This window comes from Pavona decussata, unplaced genomic scaffold, assembly GCF_977016875.1.
Source record: "Pavona decussata unplaced genomic scaffold, jaPavDecu1.1 SCAFFOLD_64, whole genome shotgun sequence".
Taxonomy (NCBI): Eukaryota; Metazoa; Cnidaria; class Anthozoa; order Scleractinia; family Agariciidae; genus Pavona; species Pavona decussata.
In genome coordinates, this window is record NW_028145484.1 from 5,319,272 (window position 1) to 5,345,000 (window position 25,729).

General features: G+C 38.2%; 1 protein-coding gene across 6 annotated transcripts in view; it reads left to right on the forward strand.

Moving 5' to 3' along the window:
* Nucleotides 1-214: 214 nt before the first annotated feature.
* LOC146478700 (protein Smaug homolog 1-like) overlaps nt 215-25,729 on the forward strand; it is a 34,779-nt gene continuing 9,264 nt past the window's right edge. Inside the window, exons 1-9 of one of the 6 annotated variants that reach the window (XM_085112295.1) lie at nt 215-296; nt 1,686-2,001; nt 14,838-15,075; nt 21,592-22,323; nt 22,608-22,717; nt 23,629-23,715; nt 24,243-24,450; nt 25,078-25,163; nt 25,576-25,676. In XM_085112295.1, coding sequence (XP_084968421.1) covers nt 1,888-2,001; nt 14,838-15,075; nt 21,592-22,323; nt 22,608-22,717; nt 23,629-23,715; nt 24,243-24,450; nt 25,078-25,163; nt 25,576-25,676 — 1,676 coding nt within the window. In that variant the 5' untranslated portion in view covers nt 215-296; nt 1,686-1,887. Of the gene's footprint in view, nt 297-1,579; nt 2,002-10,058; nt 10,212-11,258; nt 11,409-13,713; nt 13,952-14,595; nt 14,742-14,837; nt 15,076-21,591; nt 22,324-22,607; nt 22,718-23,628; nt 23,716-24,242; nt 24,451-25,077; nt 25,164-25,575; nt 25,677-25,729 lie in introns of those variants that run through there. The other 5 variants (XM_085112293.1, XM_085112296.1, XM_085112298.1 and 2 more) reach the window with 5 other exon arrangements.

A 25,729-nucleotide genomic window follows, 5' to 3' on the forward strand; every position in this document is an offset into this window, starting at 1 on the left:
AAGAAAATCTAAGGAAAAATGTAAACGATATCTGTTTTTAGAATGGCCCCGAAGGGTCGCTTTACATCTGCTTTAGTGAAAAGTTCTCAATGAACAGGAAAAGCTATTTTCCGGAAAATTAGTTTAAGAGGTGATTACTGATCAGCGAACATATAAAGCGATGACGTCAATATGACGTCATGGCCGCAATGATCATAACATTACATGAAAATTCATCGTAGTTCATTTAGTATTTGCCCCAAGAATTATGCGTTGATCTTTACTGATTCATAAGGGAAAAACTGCAAGACTAACAGGTAGGTTTAGAATGTTGGGTAATTTTTAATATTTCTGGCGAATAGGTTGATGCTAAAAAATCTTTGCCTGTAATTGGAGGAATTAATTCGCGCTTCGTTGATATAACAACTAAGTCTTATTTCAAATATAAGCTTAGATACATGATATACAACGCTATTGATGACAAATTTTATAAAATGTTGACGCTTTAGTCGACTCTACCGCTTTAAAATAGACGGGAAGTTAGTTTAAAGAAAAAAAAAGTGCCTATAATTAATTCAGTCAGTTGTTAGAGTTCCATGAATTTTGAATCAGTCTGAACCCACACTTAAGTGTGACGTTAGAAAGACAGTGTTGGTTTACCTTGCCAACTAATGTTTCAGTGCTTCAAGCAGAAATAAACTTACCTCCCCTTTTTTATGTATAACTGACGTGAAATAGGTGGGCATTTTTCTTGTGACAAAGCAAAATGTAAGATACTTCAGTATTAAGCAAATTCAAAAAATTACACGTAAGCTTATAATTTTAGTCCTATCCGGCCGATGTGGGCCCACTGCAAAATAGCAGATGGTCAAAACTATCTTTAGAAAAAAAAATAGTGAAATTTCCCGCGAAATTATCTCAACCGTTGAAAGAATCATCAATGGAGAATACTGAATTTTGATGTCTTCCTTCGTACAGCCTGAGGGGTGAACATATTTTAACACCTTGGTTGTCTGCTATAATTTGAATGGACAAGAGCTGTTTCAAAAGCGATGAAGGTTCAAAGAGGAAAATAAAGGTTGCTGTAAAGAAATGAAACAGATTTTATTGATTCTCATGATTATAAATGTACCCAAAAGTGAATCATGTAATGAAATGGTTGATAAGCGGTGTTTTTTAAACTGTTATCACGGATTCATGATTCTATTGTCACTGTATTGTGGGCATTGTAGTTTTTTCCTTGTTCTATTTTTGTACTCACTAGTAAGTCGGCGGAACTCTAAAGTCATTTATATCCTTGGCGGTCGAGGAAGATGGACTGTACACATTCTTTTATTCGACTGGTCGTTACAAAATACATTTTCCTCCTCGTATGACTTCCTTCATCTCGAAGGAAACTTGACAATCTATTTTGACTAATTTCGTGCTTTACGCTCAAGATAGTTACTTTATTAAGTGCACGTACGGAACAAAAATAACTTCTTACGGCCGGGCGAATTATCGTGCAAGAGGTCAATATATTCAAGAGTGTTCGATATTCGTAACTCTACCCGAAATAAACTTTCACTTTCGTTGATCAAGATGTGAAAAACGCATAGAGCATTAATTCATGTCCAAACTGAACTGCTGCCCCCTCGCTGAGCCGGTCTGATGCAAATCAAACATGTTCAGTTGGTAATATACATATATTCGCGTTTTGTTTCCAGTCGTAGAAGACTTTGGAATCTTTGATGTTTGCTTGAAGAAGCTGTAACGGTCTCAGTCAGTTTAATTGATCTTATCAAGCTTTGGGGACGGATCAAGGAGATTTACTGAATCTGTCTTCTCGAATGGGCTTTCAAAACTGGATTTTCATGCGAGAATTTCGCCGCGAAAGTTTTCGAAGTCACAAGAACAGCGCCTTCCTCAATGTCTTCTGTTGGTTTAACTCGTTTGGATTCTTCGCTGAATAATTTTAACCACCGAGAGAACACGCATAATGGCTCGTATATCTGCCCTGGATTGAGAAGGCTTCCGCCAGAGGTTAGTAAAATACTTTTGTTGTATGTTCGTTATATAACCTTTTTGAATTCAACTCTGTAAGGTAACGATAATTTGACTTTATATGAATCTATGGGTACTTATTAATACGGACTGACAAATGTGTTAGTTTATATTTCTTGTTAAGCGCCTTTAGAGCCTTAGTATAAAGCGCTCTAGAAATAATTAATTAGTATTAGTATTAGGAAAATTGGAGTGACTTCAAATCGCAACCTCATCCATTAGATTTCCAGTATTTTGTCAGGTTTCTTAAGCTTATCAAATTTAAAGGGGATCATTTGACATTGCCCGTTGCCTTAGAAACTCTTCGTTTAATGCCACGTGTTTTGTTCCTCTATTTTCAAATGGCGAAAGAACGCGAACTCGGTTCTTAAAAGTGAAAAAGCTGTTTATTCAGATGAGCAGTTAGCTATGTATAGTTGGTTAGAGTAAATAATTCATAGTTTTATTCATCGTCGAGTCTAGAAGGAAGTCTAAAGCCAAATTGAAATTGAAGCGTTGATTTTCGATATAAATAGATGAATTATTATATTTATTATTCTTGTTATTTAGAATTTTGGCACAAGGAACCTCGTTGATAATTTTTGGTCCAAAATAGCCAAATTTAAAACACCAAAACTCCCTCGAAAGAACTGAGCTTGGACGCAAGTTATCTTTATCTTTTTCAATTGGAACCGATTCAGAAAGACGTATTTTTCTGTCAAGTGATTCTCATCTCTTCCGCGATGATCGTAATTCACTGTTCATTGTGTTCGGCCTTTATTTATACGCTAAGCTGTAAAAACCTTGACGTTCAGAGAAATTCACGGCACAAACTGAAAAGTGCTTCAACATTATAAATCACACTATCCGGACATACCTTGCCTTGGGTTTGGCAATTTTAAATTGTTAAAGAAAACCGCAAAGAAATGTTTTGATTGAAAATGAATTCAACGCCCATACTGCACCCTTGTTAAAAATAGATACTAACAATAATCAGTACAGTAATAATAATAATAATAATAATAATAATAATAATAATAATAATAATAATAATAATAATAATAATAATAATAATAATATACGTTTTTGTTGCCTGGGAGTTTGCTCAACTCCCTATTAAAATTTGCTTCAAGTAAAATTAGTACTTCGGGCACTCATACTGTGACACGAGTCGACGGTCCTCACTATTCCATTTCCGTAAAGTACTCAGACCCACGCGCGCGCACTTTTCAAAATGGCAACCGTTGGCCTGTAGCATAAATATATTCGATAGTTACACAATTTGTTCTAGAATTGGGTGTTTTAATGGCTGAATGTATGGTTTATACAATTGACGATACATTTTTAATTACTGGATCAAAGTTGACGGGAAATTTGGTTCACTACATCCGTGGCGGTTGATGGTTTATAATACTACCCTGGTTTATCGGTTGCAACCGGTTAAAGGTTAGGTAGCTTTTTCGTCATTTTGACACAAAACACTTCCGAACCGGCTTTCAAAGCCAATTTTACCGCTATGTACACACTTGGGTTTTTCAAACAAGATTCACACGTCATTGATTCGCCCACGATCAGCAATGAGCATTTTCTGAAAATACAAACATCCATAAAGAGCAGGAATTTTGAATTTCCTTCAAAATTTTTCTTAGCCTTGTTTAATAAGTTGTCTCTCTGATAACAGTTTTTCCGAGTAATAAAAATTAGCGACAAAAAGAAGGACGTTCTGTTTCCTCTTATTAACTTAAGAAGGTCTTTTATCATTTTTAAGCATTTTTGACACTTTTTTAATTAACTGACTTCAACGGTCATCATTTATAAAAATACAATGTTTATTCTTTTCATCGTTTTAACATTCTCATCCAGTTTTTAAAATAGTACATATATTTGCCATTTTTAATGCGTTTTTCTTGAACCTAAAACGACCTCGGAGACTGGTCGAAACGTCGTTCATTTTTATAGCAATTTACAGTCAATACTCTAATTATATTCCGTTCAAAACAGGAGCAAACTTAACAATGATAGTCGATGAATCATTACCGTGCGGATCCTGGTGAAATACAGCTGGCACCTCGTTCGAAAAAAAAAACTTCGACTCTGAACAATTAGTCAATCTACTTACACTGAGATTTTTTCATGGATTATTTATATTTCATTAAGTCAGTGTTGCCTCTCTGAATTCAGTTTATGCGCGGATTTCCTGGCGTGCAAATAAGTTATACCCGGCGAATATAACGCTTAAAAAACCTCTATCTGTAAGCGGTGAAATCGGTTGTAGTCGCCGTTGAATCATTTGAGACTCTCACACAAATGTTCGCTACAAATGCATGGTTATTTTACATTAGTTTTTCTTGACTAAAACACTAAAACATTGTTCTTTTTCGTCTAAATTCTGCTCAGCCGTTCAATTTTGAGCTGTGTTACAACCATTATTTTCTAGAATGGATCTTTCGATATTTGAGGTACTACGTGTAAACAGCCTGCAAACAACATACATCCCACGTGTTGTAAGAATCATCAGAAAAATTACAATGTAAAACAAGATATCAGGAATGAGCGGCTGAATTAGGTTTCTTGTCAACCACAATTAACCCTTTAACTCCAATGAAGTGCCTAAAAATGAAATTAAAGTCGATTCAGAACCACCTTGTACAGTCTAATAAACAACACCACAGGAAAGTACTGCTCAGTAGCTTTCATTTGAATGGTCATACTTCAGGGTTTTATCCACAGACTCAGAAGTTAAAACCACCTTGTACAGCAAAATAAACAGTATCGACAAGAAGGTTCTGGTCACTGGCTTTCATCTGAGTGTTCTGGCAATCTGTAGGATTTCATTCGCACAGTTGAAAGTTTGAATCACCTTAGAATAAGAAAAAGCACCACAAGAATTCATAGTACTCAATAGCTTTCATTTGGAATTGTCAATCTTTACGGGATTTTATCCAACCACTTAAGATCGAGAACTAATTTGCATGAGCTGAGTCCTGCCAAGGAGTCAAGAGGTCTTAATCCCAGACTCTGAATTAAAGATTTAAGCTGAGACTTCGCGGCGCCAAATTTTCTCTTCGGGCCAATATTATCAAATTTTAGTCACGCTATTTTAAGTAGAGATGGCTTTTCGCCAGATACTCCTCACAGGACCACGTTATTTATTCCTTGAAAACAATATTTAAGGGCTCTCTGCACACGTGGTTGCCATAGTTTCACTTTCACTGCTCAATGAGCTACAATAAGTAGCTCTATAATTAGAGACACGCCCTGGAGTAGATTGAAGTTCTACTGAAATACACATGTGCTGTTTTTATTTCCGTCTGAGGGCAGATTATTTTGGAATACTAAGAATACAAATGATATCAGTTCCCCAAAGAACACAATTCTGCCTATTCCGATTAAACTCAGAACCTTCCCAAACTGAGGGCAAAATTTCTTCTATGCTGAGCAAACCGTATTCCGTTGATCAGTTCTGCCTCCGATAGCAGAATAAATGAAATACTCTTCTGTTCATTCCGACAAAGGTATTGGTCCCAAAAGATCACAAATACGGAATACATCTATTCTCGTCTATTCGTATTCTGGAATAGCCCCAAAACAACTGGTGCTTCATGAAAGGTGTCCTTTAAAAAAAAAGCGGTCGGTATGTCTTGAGTACTGAGGCTTAAAAAGAGAGACGAAATACGGCAGGACCAACTACTGTACAAACGTTCCCGCCTGAGACTGGTGTCTGCAATATAGGTTCTGTAAAATTTAAAGTTTGTTTGTCATTCAAATGAAAGCTACTGAGCAGGCGCATTCTGTGGTACTTTTTTGAGCCGTAAAAGGTGGTTCTACGTTTAGAGTCTGTGGATGAAATTCTAAACTATGATCCTTCAACTGAAAGCTCAGTGTTGAGCTTTTTTCTTTGGTGGGACTGTTTACAATGCTGTGCAAGGTAATTCTAACTTTTAAATCTGTGGATGAGATTCTGAAGGAGGACCATTCAGTTCAAACGAAAGTTACTAAGCAGCACTTTCCTGTAGTGCTGTACATTGTGCTGTACAAAATGATTCTAACTTTTGTTTCTGTGGGTGAAGTCCTAAAGGGTGACCATTCAAATGAAAGCTACTGAACAATACGTTCCTGTGGTGTTGTTTATGATGCTGTACAAGGTAATTCTAACTTTCGAGTCTGTAGAAGAAATCCAGAGGGATCTTTCAAAAGTGAGCGGCAGTACTCACTGGTACTAATTTTGGTAGTATGCTGTGCAGAGCTTCTCCGTAACTGTTGAGTCGATAATTGAGATCGGCCAAACGTTTGACTTATCGTATGAATGCTGTATTTTACCAGTACTTTCCTGAGGTGCTAAACCTGAAGATTAAAGCGGTAAAGGCTTAGCATATTGCCGCTCAACGGACGTTTTAAAGACTTCCTTAAAGCTGATAAATGGTTCTTAAAAAGTTTCTAAGTCCGGCTTAAACTGTTTGTCTTATTCATTTTTTACCCATGTCAATCGAGGACTTTCTAGCATATACCGTCCTTGAATAATATCTCTCCCTTCTCAACGTGTACTAGTAATTTGCTGATAAGCCCATTATAATGGCCCAAGCCATTATAAGCCCATTGGCGGCGTCACGAACTATTGGCGTCACGAAGTCTTAGTATTTGAAAAAAAATCGTACATTTTCCATAGGTGATCCACACGCAAAAGTATTTATTTTTCAACGAATCACCGATTTGCCTTTTTCCACACCTTACGAGCAGTGGAAACTGTACGAGCTGCTATGCTGTGCATTCAGTTAGCTTTGATTTTAGATTGTTTCAAAGTGTGGGGAACGTCCACTACGGCTCTCAATCCGAAATCTCATCATGGGACAGCAATTTAAAACAACCGAACTTTAGATTGTCGTCTACGGATTGAAAGGTAAGAAACATGACGTTTCTCAAAACTGTGCTGTCGAGAAGGATTTTACGCCTTTATGAGCAAACTATGCCGCATTTGTTTCCCCAGAGCGCGCTGAGCATATTAGAACAAATTGGGAATAAAGTCCCCGCACTGCCGCGCTCCGTAATCACGAATGAATCAGCAAAGTTCTCAAGGAAGGTGCCCCGGATCTTATTTAACGCAACTTTTTACTTCATAACTTTCTTATTTGGATGTTAAAACTGCGCGCTACAAATACCTTTCCGTTACTTATTTTTCGGCGGAGAGAAGTGACAGCCGGAAATACGTCTGCGTTCGCAGGCTACGGTGCTATCCGCTACAAAATAGGTAGTAGGAAGCGTAACGAAATCCGATTACATTAATCATGGTAGGACTCTAATGTATTTACACTAATCCACTGTAGACATACAGATCCATTCAAGGCTTGAATCGGTATAAATGTAACAGTTTAGATCCAAAACAAAATTTGCAGTTAACGCCAAAGATTAACATCAGATTCCAGCATGTTGTTCACAGATTCCAGGTAGGGATTTGAGCTTGGTATTGATCTAAGGTCTATTGGATCTACTTCTGCTGCACTGTATAAAACTCAGTGCAAGAATGCGGTCAGGACAGCGGAGACAAGATAAACGGCAGTCAGCTTGACGAATTTTCTTAATTAAGGATCAAAAAATGGACTGATCTCGTTAGTAAAAGTGTAAATCCAAAGAGATAGCCTCGACTTGCGTCCAGATGACAATGCAGCCGCTCAAACATTCTTGGGAAAGTTGAACTAACAAAATTACGCTTTTCTGAACGCTGAACCTGCGTAAAGACGTCTTCCTTCTTTATTAGGAGGTAGACAAACGCTGCGTCACTTGTCCTTAAAAATAAACATTGTAATTGCTGAGTTACTTTTTTCTTTTTCTTTTAGCATTTGTTTCAAATGAGCTAGATAAGTTCAGTGGCTTTCAATTGAACGTCAGAAGTAATTTGCGTTTCGTTTAGTTTTTGCTTATACTCCCTTATTGTTTAAGAAAACAAACCCGCGTCACTTTCTCGACTAGTAAACAAACCAATCCGCAAGGTAACTAGCAATTCCCGCCCGCAGGCGCCTGTATATTCCGACTCTTGTATTTGTTTGATTTCGGATTGGTTCACCCCAATTGTCTGCGTTTGATGTTATCGGCCAGCGCCAAAACCTTGGTTTGGGCTTTATGACACCTTGTTGAAGCTGAGACAAACAAAACTTTTCGGCGTGCTTTTATCCGATCAGAATAACTGCCAAGCCTTTTTTGTCAACCAAGAGAAGAACTAATTAAAATGCACGTTTTTCCGCGCGTGACAGCTGTTGCACGTTTTTGTTCTCTACATTGATTGGCTCATTGCACAAATTGCGTTGGCAAATGATTGGTCAGTCGCGCACGAATTTTTGCTTGCACAAACGACACGACTTTTTGCAAAAGTCGCAACTTAGAACCGCTCTTGCACAAGCGATGCACCAACGCAGTTCTTTGACGCCGAAAATTCAACTATTTCCATTTCTTGTGACGTTTTCCAGCTGCAATGTTTTAGCCGCCGCGTCGCCTGTGCGAAGGTAACTACAAGTGCATGTTTTTACTACGCTCGGATGCGATATCTTTTTGAAAATACGCGCCGCCTGTGCAGGACAAAAATCGCTTTTTCTGAGCACAAAATGGCTGTGTATCTGCGTTAAAAATCTTTGATTTCTTCTGCAGAGTAATAACGTAAAATATGATTAAAAAAATAAACGTTTTGAGGAGAACATGGTCACACGACGATGAAGTTTTCTTTCTCTTTCTGAACCTCGAAGCCATTGCTGCTGAAGCAAGATAGGCCTTATCACGGTTTTCGACGCCATTTTGACGGGTAGGCAAACAGGCTTGAAATAACAGTGTTTGTATGGAAATCCGATGTCACATAATTTTCATAAAACATCGCTTCTGAAAAATTCATAAATTTGAAACTTTTGGCACTAGGAAAAGGATTTTAAGGACAAAATTGGAGAGATGTAGCTGTGACACTAGAAAGCGTCCATTCGTGTTTTGAACTTTCCATACATTTGTCTGTATAGCGAACCAGCCGTGAGCTGCTACTAAAAATAGTTCGCGGGAAAAAATGCAGGGAAATGTATGGAAAGTTCAAAACACGACTGCAAGCTTTCTGTCACAGCTACATCCCTCCAATTTTGTTCTTAAAATCCTTTTCCTAGTGCCAAAAGTTTCCAATTCATGAATTTTTCAGAAGCGATGTTTTATGAAAATTATTTGACATCGGATTTCCATACAAACACTGTTATTTCAAGCCTGTTTGCCTACCCGTCAAAATGGCGTCGAAAACCGTGATAGGGCCTATTGAAGCCGGCATTTATTTCTGTGTCGCCTGTTTTCGTTATCGACGTCCTTGTTGCGTAAGGTCCCTATCAGACAACCCTTTGTAAACACAATGGGTCAGATTTGTTGTGGTTAGGGTTTTCCCTTTTCTCTCTTTCAAGAAGTCAGTATTGGCTATTCTGTGCGCTTTGTTCTATAAAACGCTAAAACATAATTTAAAAAAAAACAAGAAAGAAGCTGAGAAACATCGAGGTCGTTTATCAGAGCACAAAGGTTAAAAGACACTACTGTTCCCGGCTAAAAATACACGGCAGATTATTTTAGTTTGCAACGCAAGCCTCCTATTCTATAAAGGCGGGTGCTAATACAAATATTCAGTCTATTATTAGTCTATTATTATCATTATTTTTAATTAATTAATTGATTAATTAATTCAGTTAAGGTTTCAGTTTGTCAGCTTCAAGCTGGGTGCAAGGAACCTTTCAGCAGTTTTGATTTTTCTGTGTTTAGAGTCGGAAAAAGGTTCTCAGAATTCAAAGGGAGCGGGTATTTTATTATGTTTCTGTTGAACGATGCATTTCCTGGTCGTGGCGCCGGCAGACAGTCGATATCTGAATTCATCTCAGGAATCTGTGTGTCATGACCCGACACAAAAATATCACGGATATTAGGGCCTATTGTTCAATGATAGTTTTGAAAAAAAGAGTAAACCGTCAGTTGTTCCGCTTTGTCCGGCACGCAACAATTCGGCTTTGATGTTTCGTGGAAGTTTCCAGTCCAGTTGGCGTGCTCTTTGTAGACCGTCTTTATCGGTTAAAAAGGCCTAGATTCTGAGAACTGTCTGACTGCTGTAAGAGCCCAGTCAAGGTACACAGTTGAATAAGAAACTTCAAAGAAGTTTTAAAGATGTAGAGCAGATGGATCAAGTTTGTTTATGTGTCTATGGAATCAACCGAAAGGTGAGTTTTTAAAAAGTTCGCTAGCTAACCCAGTGAAATTACTACCGTGATTCTTGTAGCCGTTGGCCTGGCCAGAGGGTAACTAATAAGTTTTGTGTCATCTTGAACAAATCGCGTCAAATGTCGAACTTATTAATAACCCATGCATATGAAGAGAACAAAAGAGAATCACTACCGTGAAGAAGGTTTGGAAAATTTGGTGAACTTTTGCTTTGAATTTCTCCAAGAATCATACAACACTCGAAAGAGTGTTTCCGCCTGTTGGTTAAAGAATCTCGCCTGCATTCGTTTTTTCCAACTCACTTCTCGGTGCTCGAATCTCGAACGTGACAGCGTAATTTCAGTCTCTGTGCAAACGGTCCCGCTTTTGTGCCTGCTTAAACATCCCGCCTCTCATAAAGGAAGCAGGTAAATGTTTCCTTGTTTTATTTGTTTATTTCATTTAACGGTTGATGATTAAATGGTGCGACCGGGATCACGATTGCTGATAAACAATTTTGTAAATTATCGAGGTGTGAACAAGTCATAGCATGCTTGAAAATTTATGGGAACATTTAATGAAGAAAAAACGTTTTCAATGTTATAGAAAAACAAGTTATGCGAGTATACGTTACAGAGGAGAAAAGACACCGTGCTGCGCAGTCTTGGAGGCACATTCTCATGTTCTCTCTAAATTCACTTTTTTTTTAAACCAATTCTAACTATAGAAACCCACGTATGTAAAATTATTTCAATTTCCTTCAAAACAAGAAACCCAAAGGAAAAATTATCGTGTCAAGTTCAGAGAGTTATGAAAACACAGCCGACTTTCAACTAATCAGAGTGCGCGTTTATTTAAGCTCATTTTATAACAATGTCGGACCGCGTATCATAAAAAAAGAATAATAATAACTCTCCTTAATTTGTATATACAAACTCTTAAATCGCAGGCCGACCATCAATTTCGTTTACTATCTCCGGTAAGGTGACGGATCTGACAAAACTGAAAATCGGATGTGTTCGTGCTCATGATAGTGAGGTCAGCTATGTTACAGACAAGATCGTCTGACAACAAATTTTGTGATCGAGATCAAAGCGGGAATTGTGTTTTGGAGTTTACTCATGTCATACCCTTGAAAATTGACGCCTAAGTCCTGTTGGAAATTCCGTACCGTTCCTACAACTTAACAAGCCAGCCGGATATATCCGAGTTTGCAGGTAAGTACGGAGAAACTGAGAGCTTTACCCAGGCTGAAGCTATAAGGGGAAGCTCAACTAAAAACTTGGCGCGGCTTGAATATGATTTCAAGAGTCTCTCAAGAACACATTCAGTTCCAGCGGTTAGCTTATTGGCCATGTAGGGTTATACAAAAGAGTAATCAAATGAGTAAGGGTACGTTGCCTTTTTGCCTTATTTCCCAAATTATACACCTCGATACAATTTATGTGGGAGGGCATTCCACTGAACCTCCCCTCCCCCTTCCCCCTGCCCTCACCCTCCTTGTAATGTTCAGTGCAGTAGCGGATCCTTCAGGTAAAGGGGGGGGGGGGGGGGGTGTCCGATCTCGAACACTCGCCTGTGCTCGGTTTTGGTCTAAAAAAAATGGCGTTGTGGGGGGGGGGGGGGGAAGGCTCATCGGACCCCTCTCGTAGATCCCCCACTACTGTCATTTCGTCATTGAGCCCAATTGATAATGGTCCTAAAGTGAAAGGATGTGAAAAACGAAACGTGTTTACGGTATCGCTAATGCTGCAAATCATCACCTTTCACTTCCGAATGGTATCAAAGCTTTCACAAACGGTGTTTTTGCCAATTTCTCCTGTCTTTCTTGCCAACTTAAATATATATACACAAACTGATCTCTGATCTAGAATTATCAACTGTTTAATGACATCCGCTTTCAGTAGACATCTCCCTATTCTGGCGTCCTGGACATCCGTCTTGCTATCACATAAACAGCCGACCGATAAACTATGTATGCTGGCATGATATTAAATTTGACAACTTGAAGGTCCTTGAAGACGATGTATCTGCCTACAAAATCCTCGCCTCCATTTCAGTAACTTTAAGAAACTGTTTTACATGGAAGCCGAGCATTAAGAATAATAACAGTAAAAAGGCATTCTATAAATTGTATATCAAACTCGCGTTTTGTTCGCTAGAGACCTTGTTAGAGACATGCTATCTGATAAAGGTTGAAGTTAGTGGACTGACTGAACTACAAATTACACGCCGGACTGAAGTATTTAAGTGCCGAAACTGGGAAATGTATGTTAAAAGTGGCCGCAACAAATGAACCCGTCTTTAAACTGACTAAATTAAACATAAAACCATTTGGACTTTGCGATTTCTTTTTAAACACTACATTGAGCACCATATGTTTCATTTGACCTCTTTCAAAATAGTCGGAAGTAAGAGATTGCTTTTTTGCCCCTTGTGTCGGGAGGTTTTTCAAAATAACGAATGGATGTGTGGTGTCACGGTGTGTGTAAACTTTCCATCACGGTTAAATTCACTTATAGTTGCTAATAGTTGCTTGGTTCGCTGATGTGATGGAATAAAAAATGTGTGGCTGATTAGCAGTCAAGTCACGACTGAACAGTATGGCTACAGCGGGCAGGTGAAAGACAATAGACACTATTGAGTTACTAGAGGTACATGTTGCACTGGCTTAATTTTTCAAGTGAACGCGTTAACGGGTGGCAAAGATAACGATAAACAAGCCAATCTAATCAAATAACTTTAAACTTGACAAGTACCATGTTTAACAGGGACCAGGGGTGTTAATGGCTACACCAGACAAAATGGACGCCACAAGGCTGGACAAAGGCGGGGACGGCTTCCATTTTGAAAATAAACCCCGGGCGTGAACTACATTCTGAAAGAAACGGGAAGTCAATACCTTCACGCTGTTCAATAATGTCGCCCACTCCTCATTTTAATCATAAATACTCAATCTCTCAATTACTTTGCTCCGCCAACGCTTTAGTACAACCACAAACATTCTCTGAAAACTGATTTATTTGGTAAAGAGTTTTATTTTAAAATAACATTGTTCTCGTAGTTTTACAATATTTTGGGTCGTCGGGAAGAAATAATCCGTGTTTGTATAGTCGAATTTCAATGAAAAATCGTTCGTTTATACCAGTCATATTAAATAGGTAAAGCTGTACGTAATTTTAATATATTTTGATTATTTTAAGTAAGGGTTTCGCTTAAAACATGTTGTGTAAAATACGGTTATTTGATTTTAATTTGTAATTTCCCTGGTGAAATTTGCAAAGGAGAGAGGTCTCATTTGTTTGGAAGGATTTTTTTTCCGCCCCCGCACCCCGCAAAATGATGTCGGTAAACAAGAACAAAATTTAATCATTGTCTACAAAAATCTTGAATAATCATCCTCTCACCACAAATTCACAAATTCACAATGGTTTGCCTCGTGGGTGCGTGCGGACTGTGTGTCACGTGACGATGTCTCCGCCATGACATCATAGTTTTTGTTGTGATTGGTTCAGGCGGATCGATATGAAAGCGCAGCGAGCTTCGAGCACTTGCGAAGCAAGAAGCATGTATGCGAAGGTGAAAATTGTCAGGATTTTACGCTAATTTAGTGCCCTTGATATCGGGAAAGATGCCACGAAAAGGTGTCACAACTGTCGAGGAAGCTTTTGGGAGCGTGTAGTGAGCTACTGAGCTCGTTTATGGCGACGAATTCGCATAAATATACAGACACGTCAGTGCAAAGGAAGTTCAGTCGAAGGTGAGCAATTCATGACCTTTCGCTGTTGAAGCTTTCTGTAGGATTTGTGCGAGTGAGAAATTTCGTTTTTGTCGATGCGCGCTGAACAAAAGCGACCTGCTTAACATGGAGCACTTATTTTGCAGCTCATCAGCTGCTTTTTTTACGGTAAAAATTATTGTTGTACATGCAACGGTGTGTACTTGTTGGTGTGCTTTGTTTATAATACGAAAGAGGACTTTCGAAGGCGACTTTCGAACGCGGGAGGAGTGCAACTGCAAAAGGCCTGTTGTGCTTCTCTGGTTTTAGAATTTCGAAGATGGTTGTTAAGTCTCGAAGGGTTTAGCACCACAGGGAAATTTAGAAGAAGCTTAATAATGTTCTCCTTCAAATATACTTCCTGCTTAATATTTTTAGAAAGCTACAAGCCTGCAATCCTCAGCACAATTCAACTTGTGTCCTTCGTTGGATTCGTGCTCGGTATTTTCCTTTACAGCGAAAATAAAATTGTGCTTGCTATCTTCGTCGTTGGTACGTGGAGAAAAACAGCGAAGAGTTGTTTAGTATTCGGCTAACTGGTGTCTGATTGTATTAAAAACTCCTTTGCTTGAGGGACATATGCAAATTTGCACAGAATATACCAACTGTCGCAGTGTTCATTCAAGGGCATTCAACAGCGCTGACACAAGGAGCGATATATAATTGATGAATATAAGCTCGTCTAGCTACAAAACAACAAAGCACGTGTTTTGTTGAGTAGTACATTGAAAGAAATATTGGGAAGATTTTTATTTTCCCAATTTGCTTTCATGTAAGTATATCAGACCCAGTCGAATGCTGTGCACGTGCTTGGACATATTTCATGTGTCTTTTTAACCAAAACTAATCCATTTTTGACCCATTTCAGGGTTTGTCCTTAGCGAGCGACATGAAACCAGCCCATCACACGCTTTTTCGGGACCAAGTGAGCACTTTGGTGGAATGGTTTGCGAACTGGAATGAGTGCGAACAGACTATAGCGTTGTACACACTTCTGAAGCGGATTTCCACTATACAGGCACGATTTCTATCGTTAATATTGGAACACACTTTTCGCGAGGATTCTTTTGAAGTTCAGGTGATGCAAAGACGCGCCAACGATAAAGGTAAATTTTAATCTTGCACGTGGGTTTGCGCTTGTTTTGTTTACTGCTGCTGGAATGGGATAAAAGTCTGGCACAGGCGTGAAGAAAATCACCCTTTGTAATTAACACGCATTTGTGAGATAGAAGTTTTTCCTACCCATCGTCTCGTTGTTTGAAGCCAAATCACAAGCATAAATACCAGTTTTGGAATTGTAATTTCTAGATGTTTTTAATCCGAATTTTATTTTACGCTTGGGTTGTACATTTCCGTTTCAATATTGGAAAGAACGGCATTTGAATTTCTGCGGTTGGGCTCAACAATTACTTGGCAAGTTCTTTTATTCGCTGTTCCGTCCAGAAAAGTAAACACCATTGTTTGTTTTTCAAGTTTTATGACACTTTTCAACGTGGATGAAGAGCGGTGAAGCATATGTCAAATTTAGGTTTCTTTCTCTTTCGTAAAGCATTTTGTTTGCTACAAATTGGGAGCAAAACAATAACCAAATAAACGCATAAAATGAAACTATCTTAAATCTTCAGAAATTGGACTGGTGTTTTATTGAGATAATTTGTTAAAGCGACCCACCTTAACGTAAGAATTGGAATTGATTTGTAAACAAACTTTAACCCTTACACCCTCAAAACTTAACCCCCCCCCCCCCCACCACACACATACAACAAAGAATAAAAAAGATACTTCATGGAACAGTTAAAATGTTAAATTACTTCATATGCTATGACTGTTGTCAGAGTTAGCCAGAAGAGTAATTTCACTTTCATGTGACTTCAATGTCAAAATAAAGGAAGGAATTATTGTGAACCCCTGCAGTGCTGTATAGTTTATTGTTTGCTTGCAAGAACTCTTATTATGAAATTTGTAAAACAATGAAAACGAAGCAGAAGCATTGATGTGGATCATGAAAGGGCTTTCATTTCAATGTTCATGCACAGACTTGAAAATCACAGCGAACTTGTACAGCGTAGTAAACAGCACTGCAGGAAAGTACTGCTCAGTAACTTTCATTTTAATGGTTACACTTAAGGATTTCATTCACAGGCTCAAAAGTAAGAATCACCTTGTACAGCAAAATGAATAGCACCACAGGAAAGTACTGCTCAGTAGCTTTTATTTGAATGGTTACGCCATGGATTTTCATCCATGGACTTAAAAGGTAGAACCCCATTAGATGATTCAAGCTATGGCTCCTTTTACTTTTGAAATCAGAACCTAAAAATATTAGATGTTTCATTTTGAGGATTATGAAGACATGGAAGTATACTTGTGTCAAAGAATGTGTGCAAAATTGCATTTGGGTACTTAGACAGAGTTGTTTGTCCTTTTCATGTGACTTTAGGTGGGAATTAGGACTAGGGGACACTTCGTGATTGCTTTCATAAGGAGCATGTCTTGGGAAGTAAATTGCTTACGGTGATTTTGTTAATGGTCTCGCCCCAGAATTTCATCCACAGACTAAAAAATAGTCAAACTTCCTTGTACAGCATAATACTGTATTACACTGCACCAAAAAACATCTGAACTTGCTCTTCAAGTGGTCGCTCTTTAGGATTTTCTTTAACAACTCAAAAGCTAAAACCACCTTGTATAGCACATGTGCCCTGCCATTGTTTTGCTCTCACTGCCTTTAAGCCTCTTGTTTTTGCGACTTTCTTGTTGCCTTCACTGTCGTGGTTCATTGAGGTTCCTAATATCTGACGTAAGTGCAATCCCTTTTAAAAAAAGACAGGCTATTCGAATGAAGGTGTGTAAGATTACGGCAAGAATATAATTTGGATGTAATAATCATGTACATTTGGCTGCATGTTCTTGCTACGTTTTTCTCATTGTTTTTTAGTATTTGCCCTTACTTAAATCTCCTTCCAGCTTAATAGTTGATAAGGAGATTTGGTATTTACCTGGTTCAGAGTTGTGCATGATTGTAAACCAGTATTTTGCCTCTACCCAGTAAAATTCAAAGTTTTAAATTTAATGTTTTAGAGAAAATGGACAAAACTTCAAAGGAAGCAGTCATGATTTACGGTGAATCAGCTTGGTGCGAACATTTAATTTTTCTTGCGGAAAACCAGAAAGATTACATTGTACTTGATACTTGTGGAAGTCAAATACTAGAACAGTGAAACTGCGTTAATCATTTACTAGTAATAGGAAAAAATGTCCTAACCTTGTATTAATTGGATGAGCAGTTTAATAATCGAGGAGCTCAGTGCACAATCGACCTACGTCACATTTTAGATCGATTTTTGTTGTTTTACCTCAGATTCACTAGAGTTTTTGCATGTGGCCTTAGCTTCCTTCAGGAAAAGATGCTCCAATGTTTTATATGCTGCTTTGCACCTCATTTGCAATAAGAAACTGTGATTATGGGCAAGATTTCAGCGAAAGGAAGTGCAGAGCAGGGGATAAAACATCACATGCAAAAACTTTGGTGAATCTAAGCTAAAACAACAAAGAGTGATCTAAAATGCAACATGGGTCAGTTCTGCACCAAGCTCTTCAACTGACTAAGCTGGCATATATTTGGACCAAAATGAAATGGGCATGTGTGTGTGTGTGTGTGCATCACTATGTGTATTTAAGGTGGTTGATCGACTGATTGGTTAATAGTAGGAGTTGTAAGGGGGGGGGGGGGGATTCATTTATCCTGATCTTAAATTAGAGTGACTTTATAATGGTTATTGAACTGAGTGGAATGCAATTTGGTCTGAAATCATACGTGTGATTCAAAATCGAACGAGCGCGTAGCACGAGTTCGATTTGAAATCACAAGACTAGTGTGATTTCCGACCAAAATTGCACAACATGAGGTTCATTTACCAATTTTATTACAACCATTTTGAAATCGCACAGTTTGTTTGTCAATATTGATCTTTTATTTTTGTTATTACATTTCCATTTTGATGGGCTAAAAAAAGGATGCGATTTAGAGCAAAAACAAGATGCTATACTGGCATTTATGCGTGATGCTGTATCTCATTCATTTATTCCAATTGTATGCTTCGCAAATTGATAAAACTATCCTTGCTAATGGAATAGTTTGAGTCACGATGATCACGTTATGTTGTTTCCCTTGTGTTACGCTTCTTATGGTTGTACCGGAAATTCCGGAAATTACATTACAATAATGTAATCGTATCAATGACCTCTTTTCAGTCTCCCATCGTGGTTTTAGAACTGTCAAACAAAGGACGATTCCTTCCCCAGGAACTCTCCAATTTCCACCGTTTTAGATGTTGAGTGCTTCTTCGAAGTTATTCGTTCGATTTTCCGCCTCAAAATGGTTAATTTTCGTTTGAAAACGGCACACTTGAGTCCACAACATGTTAACAATATGGCGCCACAATTTAATCCAGTTTTGATAAATAAATCAAATGATGCTTTGACGTCACACAAGTAGGGGTGAGTGGGTCCCCACCCTCGCGATATAAGCGACAAAAAAGGATTTCAATTGGGCTGCTTTTGTTGAAGACAATCAGAACAATACATCCCGAGTAGGAGAGGGGAGATTTTAATGAATAAATTAATGTACAGATTTGTAGCCACTACGAAGAAAAAGCAAAGAAAAAAAAGAAATCGACCCGTTTTTAGACACGGTATGCCTCTTCAGGGCATCCCGTGTAATAAATTAATGTGCAGATTTGAAGCCACCATGAAATAAAAGATACGGAACCAGTTTTTAGATACGGTATGCCCCTCAGGGCATCCCGCGTAAATAGTGCGATTTGGGAATAAATCGCACTGTTGAGAGCCAATCAGATTGTAAGGATCACCAATGATTTCAAAATGGGTGCAATAAATGTAGTAATTTGCAAGTCTCCTGGATCAAGGGTACATAACGTCGTTAGTGATTTTTCAGTGTTTTGCAGTTTGCTTAACACTTGAGAGCTGCAAATTGAATCAATCAGATTTAGCTTTCTTTTTTAGTTTTTGCTAAAATCTTACCAATATGATAATTTATAACAGATTTTCGAAAAGTAATTATAAATTGCTTTAGGTGCCTAAATATTTTCCTCAAGCACCTAACATCTCACAGCTTGGATTTCTTACTTCTCAGCTTTTCTCGTTGTGACACCTTCCAATTTTTTTGAGCAACAGCCTTGTTTCACTGTTTGGAACATGCACAATACCCTTTTAAATATGTCCTAAATAAAATAACTCTTGTTCTACCTAATACTGTGGGAGTATATATTTTTGAGAAATTACGGGGTTGCACATGGTCATGATTCCTTTGTATGGATCAGATGCTTTAGAACACATTGTCAACATCACAGTCTTGTGGCAGTGTATTGACCCCTGGTACCTAAATTTTTGTGTGCTTCAAGTGTTTCCATTTTAACAACCAACAAAACACATTTATTCCAAAAAAAAAACTAGTTCGTTTCTTAGAGAATTTTAGTTCTGCTTTGAATGAGGTAGTACATAATTTGTACATTTTTCTGTGATTTTAAATAAAAATAGATTATCTTTGTTGTCTGGTGAAGACAAAGGAACAGGATTTAATGTCTGGATATATTCTCTATTCACTAGAAGGTTGTTTCAGGAATTCTGTCTTGAATGACTGCTTTTAACATTAATGAAGGTAGATTATACATGTATGTATTGTGATGAAGACAAGGTGAATTTGTTGTAACCTTCTGAGGCAAAGTAGTATTAACTTTGACCTTGAATAAACTTGCTGATATGCTGCTAAGCTGTCTGTTTTCAACTAAATGATAACAAAAGATTCTGGAGCACGTTTGGTATTCATATATTCACAGTCTGATTTCATTTCTGTTGTTCTCTGGTGGTACATTGTCTGTTCTGTTTTGGTTTTTTGATCGGTTTTGTTTTACATTATGCATTGTGCTTTCATTCCTTTTGTTGTTTCATTTTGTTTTGCCTTGGTGAATAAAACCATGTGGTGAGTTGGTAGAGGTGTAAATATTTGACAATGCCACATGGAAAGTGTGCTTGATTGTATTTCTTTGATAAATTGAGCTATTTTTAACAGTCTGTCTACAAATGGAGGAAAATTTTCTCAGTCCTAGTGAAAGGCAGTAGACTGATTAGCATTAAAGTACAATGTGGTGATACTTTAACTAATAATTTGTGAAGTTATTACTCAAGTTAGTCTTCTGCTGTAATTGTTGATTTAGTGAAAGTCGGTTACAAAGCAACAAATCCTTTGAAAAGTTATGCTTAAAGTATAATTAATTAGACCAAATAAGTGAAAATGGCTGAATTAGTAATTTGGTTTTGCAATGACTATTAAGTGCTCAAGCCATAATAATGATTTAAAATTCCTTGAAGCTATACATGTCGTCATGTGAAACATGGAAATTAAGCAGTTTTGTAAAATTTAAACCTGTTACAATGTATTTTATTTGTACAGTGTCTAGGCAGCTGTTAATTTTTTTTTATAGTGCTGTTATTTTGATGTTTGAACAGGTTAATGTAGTTGGTTTCTGAGAGTGTTAGGATGTTGGTGAGAGTGCTTGCTGTCCACAAGTGTGGCCAGGGTTGCTGTGCGCATCATACAATCTGTTGATAAAGTTTGTTGTTGCTTCTCTGTCACCTTGTGTTAAGGGTTTTACTCCAGTTTCCATCCCTCCAGTCCAGAATATAACAAGATTTCTAAAGCTCATCTTTGGTTGAAGTTGTTATCTCCTCCTAAGTTGGGACCTTAAGACCTCTGATGGTGACGTCAGTGAGAACGTCTCAAAACAGTAGGATTTAATGAGCAAGCAATATTGCTCTGCACCAGTTTGTGTTCTGAATTTCAGTGAATTTCTTTGCCATCTTCTCCAAAAGAACAACATGGCATGACCAAATCTAAAGTTTTCTGGAAAATGGGAGCAAACAGTGGTTAACTTTTCATTTACTTGTTTAACTTGAATGCCATTCTTACCAATTCAGTTCATGGACAGTTTGGTTGCATGTTTCATGTTGAATAAATTGGGCTAATTGAGAAGAAGTTTAAGTAATCCAGACTCACATTTCCAATACATTTAGTGATGTTTTGTTGGTTCTTAGGTCCCTTACATCATAAAGTAGTTTTTGTTTCACACACTTTATGCCGGATAATTTTCATAAAAAAGAAATCTAATATTGGTCACTCTTAGCCACAGCTGAGCTGCGGGAGACTTGTGGGAGCCAGGCCTAGCTCCCGTGAGTCTCCAGTAGGTAGAGCGTCCAAACTACTAATCAGAAAGTCATAGGTTCATCTCCTGTTGGGGGAACTTGGATTTTTGTTTTCCAATTATGTGTCACTAGCTGAAAAATTCATCTATCATTTATTTACCAGGCTGAAAACATACCTAATGTCACATTCCTTTCAAATTTTTGTGTAGCTGTTTTTACTGCAAACCTGAATTATTTCAAAGTCTCAAACTTAATTTAACTTACCTTAAGTTGTGCATGAGAGTTTAAATATCTTGAGTTTCCTTTCACCAACAAAGGTGCTCTAGATAAAATCTGTCAAAGAAAGTCTTGCCAATTTGTGAAAGCCCACAAAGTATTGTATTTTTTAAATCTTTTTACAGAATTCTTGAGCAGTTTGTTACGAGAAAGTAAAGACTTTGCTGTTAAACAGCTCCTGGTGCATCTGCCCCTCCTCAATCCACGAAATGACGAGGCAAGATACGAATACCTTCATTTACTGCCTAAAATTCTTCATCATACTGTGGAGCATTCAGTTCACCAAGAGGAATGCCGTCAGCTCTTGTCACTTGCAGTTGTACATCCTGCTTTCCCCCCTGAGGAGCGAACTGCACTTCACCATTGGCTAAGCCAACTGGATAAGAGTCTTGGTGTGCAGGAAAAACTCCAAGCCACAAATTCATTTATATCAGAAAACCCTGATGTGTTACCAAACACGGGTTGTGAAAATCTTGTGCGACAAAACTATATGCGTGGAAGGGTGAATGGTTGGCGTAACCAGCCACTTGTTCATTTAGACTCTGGGCTCGGTGGATCATTTGAATCACCTCCAGTGCCATCATCTCATCTTTCAGTTTCGTCCTCTTTGAGGAAATGCAGGTCAAACTCGCTTACACCTCCTCCACCTGTTGACGTCCATGATTCCATTTTGGAGGATTTTGCGGAAAACAAAGAGGTTGAGACTCGTCCGGGCAGGTCCCAGTCATTTCCCGTGGATCCCCACAGGATAAATCACTCTCTTTCCCCACAATCATCACTGGAAAGCGAATTTGACGAAAATGGATTCAAGCAGAGAGGGAGTAGTTTCAACGAGGATGCACGGCCTGGAATGAAAGGTTGGTACTTGAGAAATATGTCACGCATTAGGTTGAGGATTGGGGCAGTGGCAGTTTAAAGCCTTTTCTGTCAACAGAAGCGGTTGGAAATTCCAGGAGAATGGAGAGGTGGGGGTCTCTTGAAAAGACCCAAACATTTAATGGAAAGTAGAGGAGGGGGTCTAAGAAAAAATCTTTTCTGTGGGGGGTGGGGTGGGAATATAGTCTTTCTCTAATGATGTTTACTGGCTTTTTTTTGTAAGTTGTGTTGAACTTAGCAGAATGGCATTGTTTTTGCTTTGTAGATGTAGGGCTGTGGTTAAAAAATCTGAGATTGCACAAGTATGGCAGCTTGTTTTCTCAACTGTCTTATGAAGAGATGCTTGGCCTAAATGACGAGTACTTAGAAACCAAGGTATGTCTGCACTCTGAAGTATTGACTAATTTATTTACCACGAACAGCAGCTGAGAAACTTTGTACATACTTTACTGTGTTCAGTACCTCACATAGCTGAGGAAAAAGAAAAATGCAGTGTTAAGTGTTTAGAAAGCATGATATTTATTTACTTGATATTCTTGCTGATAATTGCCGTGGTATTGTTACTTGACATAGATCCTGTAGCACATAATGATCTTGTTCATCACGCAGACCTGCCATAGCTCAGTAGTGGAACATTCTAACCGCTAATCTTGGAAGGTCATGGGCTAAACCTCCATTGGGGACTAAGAGCTTCCTTTATCCAAGTAATACCCTGTTCAGAGTAGATGCCCGTGCCAGGGCTCTGTGCCTGGGCACTGGGAAGGACATTGTTCAGACTCCTTGGTGCCCAAGGAGCAATCGTTTCGTTGCTCCTCAATTTCTCCTCACCATTTTGTCTAGTGTATTGTGGAGAGGCATGAGGAAAATGCACGAGAACTGACAAAATCCTGTTCAGACCAGTGCATGTGCCAAGGACCCGTGGCAGTGGACTACCGTTCGAGGAAATGCCCCTGCTTTAGCACAGTGGCGAGTCTTTTGCTCGAGCACCACAAAAAAAAAGCTATAGTATGTCCAGACTAGTGCACATAATCAAGAACCAGACCCGAGTACCTTGTCTGGACAGGGCCTCAGACTGACACATCTAAAAAAAAAAAAAAGAAAAAGAAAAGCAATCTGATACAGGTTGCCTAAGGCAAAAACTACACAAACAAACATAAACAAATAGGAAAAGGAAAATAACTTTAATTGGTTGTCCCTGCTTTTGTAAATTAGATTGTTCAAATTTAAGTCCAAAAGTTCTTCCTTGATTTCTTTCCTTAGCGTCAGGTTTTTTTTCCTTTCAACAGGGTGTAACCAAAGGAGCCCGTAACAAGATTTTGCTAAGCATTAAAAAACTGTCAGAAAGAGGAGAGACATTATTTCGTTTGGAAAAGGTAATTTGAAGACTTTGTATCTTTGAAGATAGGGTTAGTGGAAACAGTATAAAAAAATTGTCATCATCATTTAAAGTTTGTGATCGTTAGAGGTATAATAAGCCCACTGATCAGTTAATTTCTATGCTATAGTTTGGATTAGTGATGATCCATGTTGATTACTTGGTTGTTTCTGAAGGAGTCAGTTGCTGCCTTTTGAATGAGTGAGACTTGGTGAACGTAATATTCAACCAAGAATGCCAAATCAATTTGCTTATCTACTCGTACAGTGTTCTGAGTTGCTGTGGAAGAATGACACTAGTGGCTCTCTGTTCATTTAATAGTTATGATTGACAACATCATTGTGTGTTAGTTATACTTAATCAACTGGTATTTGAAATTGGTGATAAACCAATCAAATATCACACCAACATGTGCCATTAATTTACATTGGTTTCCAATGTTAGTTGATTGATTTATGTTGATATTTATTGTTTTCGAAGTCATCAATTTATAAAAGGTCAAAACTGTAACATGTTTGATTTCAGGAAGTGCTTCAACCAGGTAAACTACAAGGAGTTCTAAATGGATTGAGAGAAATCATTATTACGCCAATCAAACCATTTAATCCCCCTCCCCCTGAGGCGTCACAGTGCCCCCCATACCCATCAACATTGACAACAGAACAACCGCCACCCAATGTTCCGCCACACCCAGATGACTTGGCTTCACGAATCACAAGAGTTTTGGGCAAAGGTAAGTAATGTGCTTCAGTTCAAAATGACACAAATTTGTTAAAAGTTTGAGAGAGGGAACAAGATGCAGGAGAAGGATGGCTTTTTAAACTCAATTGATCAAACAAACTGGTACATGTACATGCTTCGACCTGGATCTAGTACAGTTTTTGCTATGGACTAAAGGCTTTGACGTTTAAAGGGGGCAATGTCATCTATTTTTGTGTCACTTTGAATGGCCCAAAACCCATATTTGAGTCGATGGAATTGTTATAATAATGGTTCAGTTTTATCAACAATAACCCTACTAGTGCACAGAAACAACTGTTCATCATGTTTGGCTGCAGATGGCTAGGATGGAAATGGATTGCAGCTTGGAGAAATCACTAAATATTTTCTTCCCCGTGCTCTAAGAGCCATTTCAGCAAATGTTAGCAAATTAATGGTTCTTTGTCAAATATTTAAGTATTTTTGATTAAAGTAGAGCAAAACGTGCCGTGATAGTGCCCCTTTAACAAGTTCAGCAAGTGTCTGTTGAGATGTCAGATTATTGAGTTTTTCATCCAAGAAATTTTATAAGCGTGACACAAAGCACAACTCGAGGAACCCTGTATGTGATAAGTGTCTTATCTGTTATTATTTTCACTAGCTTGCACACAGATTCTTGTATCAAGAGCAGACGAAGAACACTGTAATACTTACCTTCAGTTGCTGGACAGAGTACTAATGCTGGAGGTATATGTAATGTTGTTTTCCAGACTTTATGGTAAATTGATTGAAATCTATTGGCTTCAACCAGGAAATTCCAGTATAAAAGAAGGCTGGCTTTAGTTGTCAATCAACATCAGAGTATAAACTGACCAACAACATTTGCTTTTTCTGTGACACTATTTTCGGAGTAAACCCTGTTCACCAACAAGAAACCGATGTCTTATATTGATGTGATGATATAATTTGTGACATTTTGACACATATTTCTCAGAGGACAGTATAGTCAACAACATGCCATAAATGAATGGCATCTAAATTTTCATTTGAAGCCCACAACTGTGTGAAAGGAAGGAGGGGCTTGCCCTTTATAGAACAGAAATTCTTGATTAATATCAAATCTGCTGAATCTTGAATTTTTTGTTGTATAATGTTACAGGCATTTACTCCAACACACAAGGGAAGAATTCAGTCATGGAGACAAGAATGCCAGAGACTTGTAAGACAACGGCGACCATCTCATGAAAACCGACAAAGAGGGTAAGAAGCATTACTGCTACCTTCACTACTGTGGTGTCCTGTGGTCACCTTTT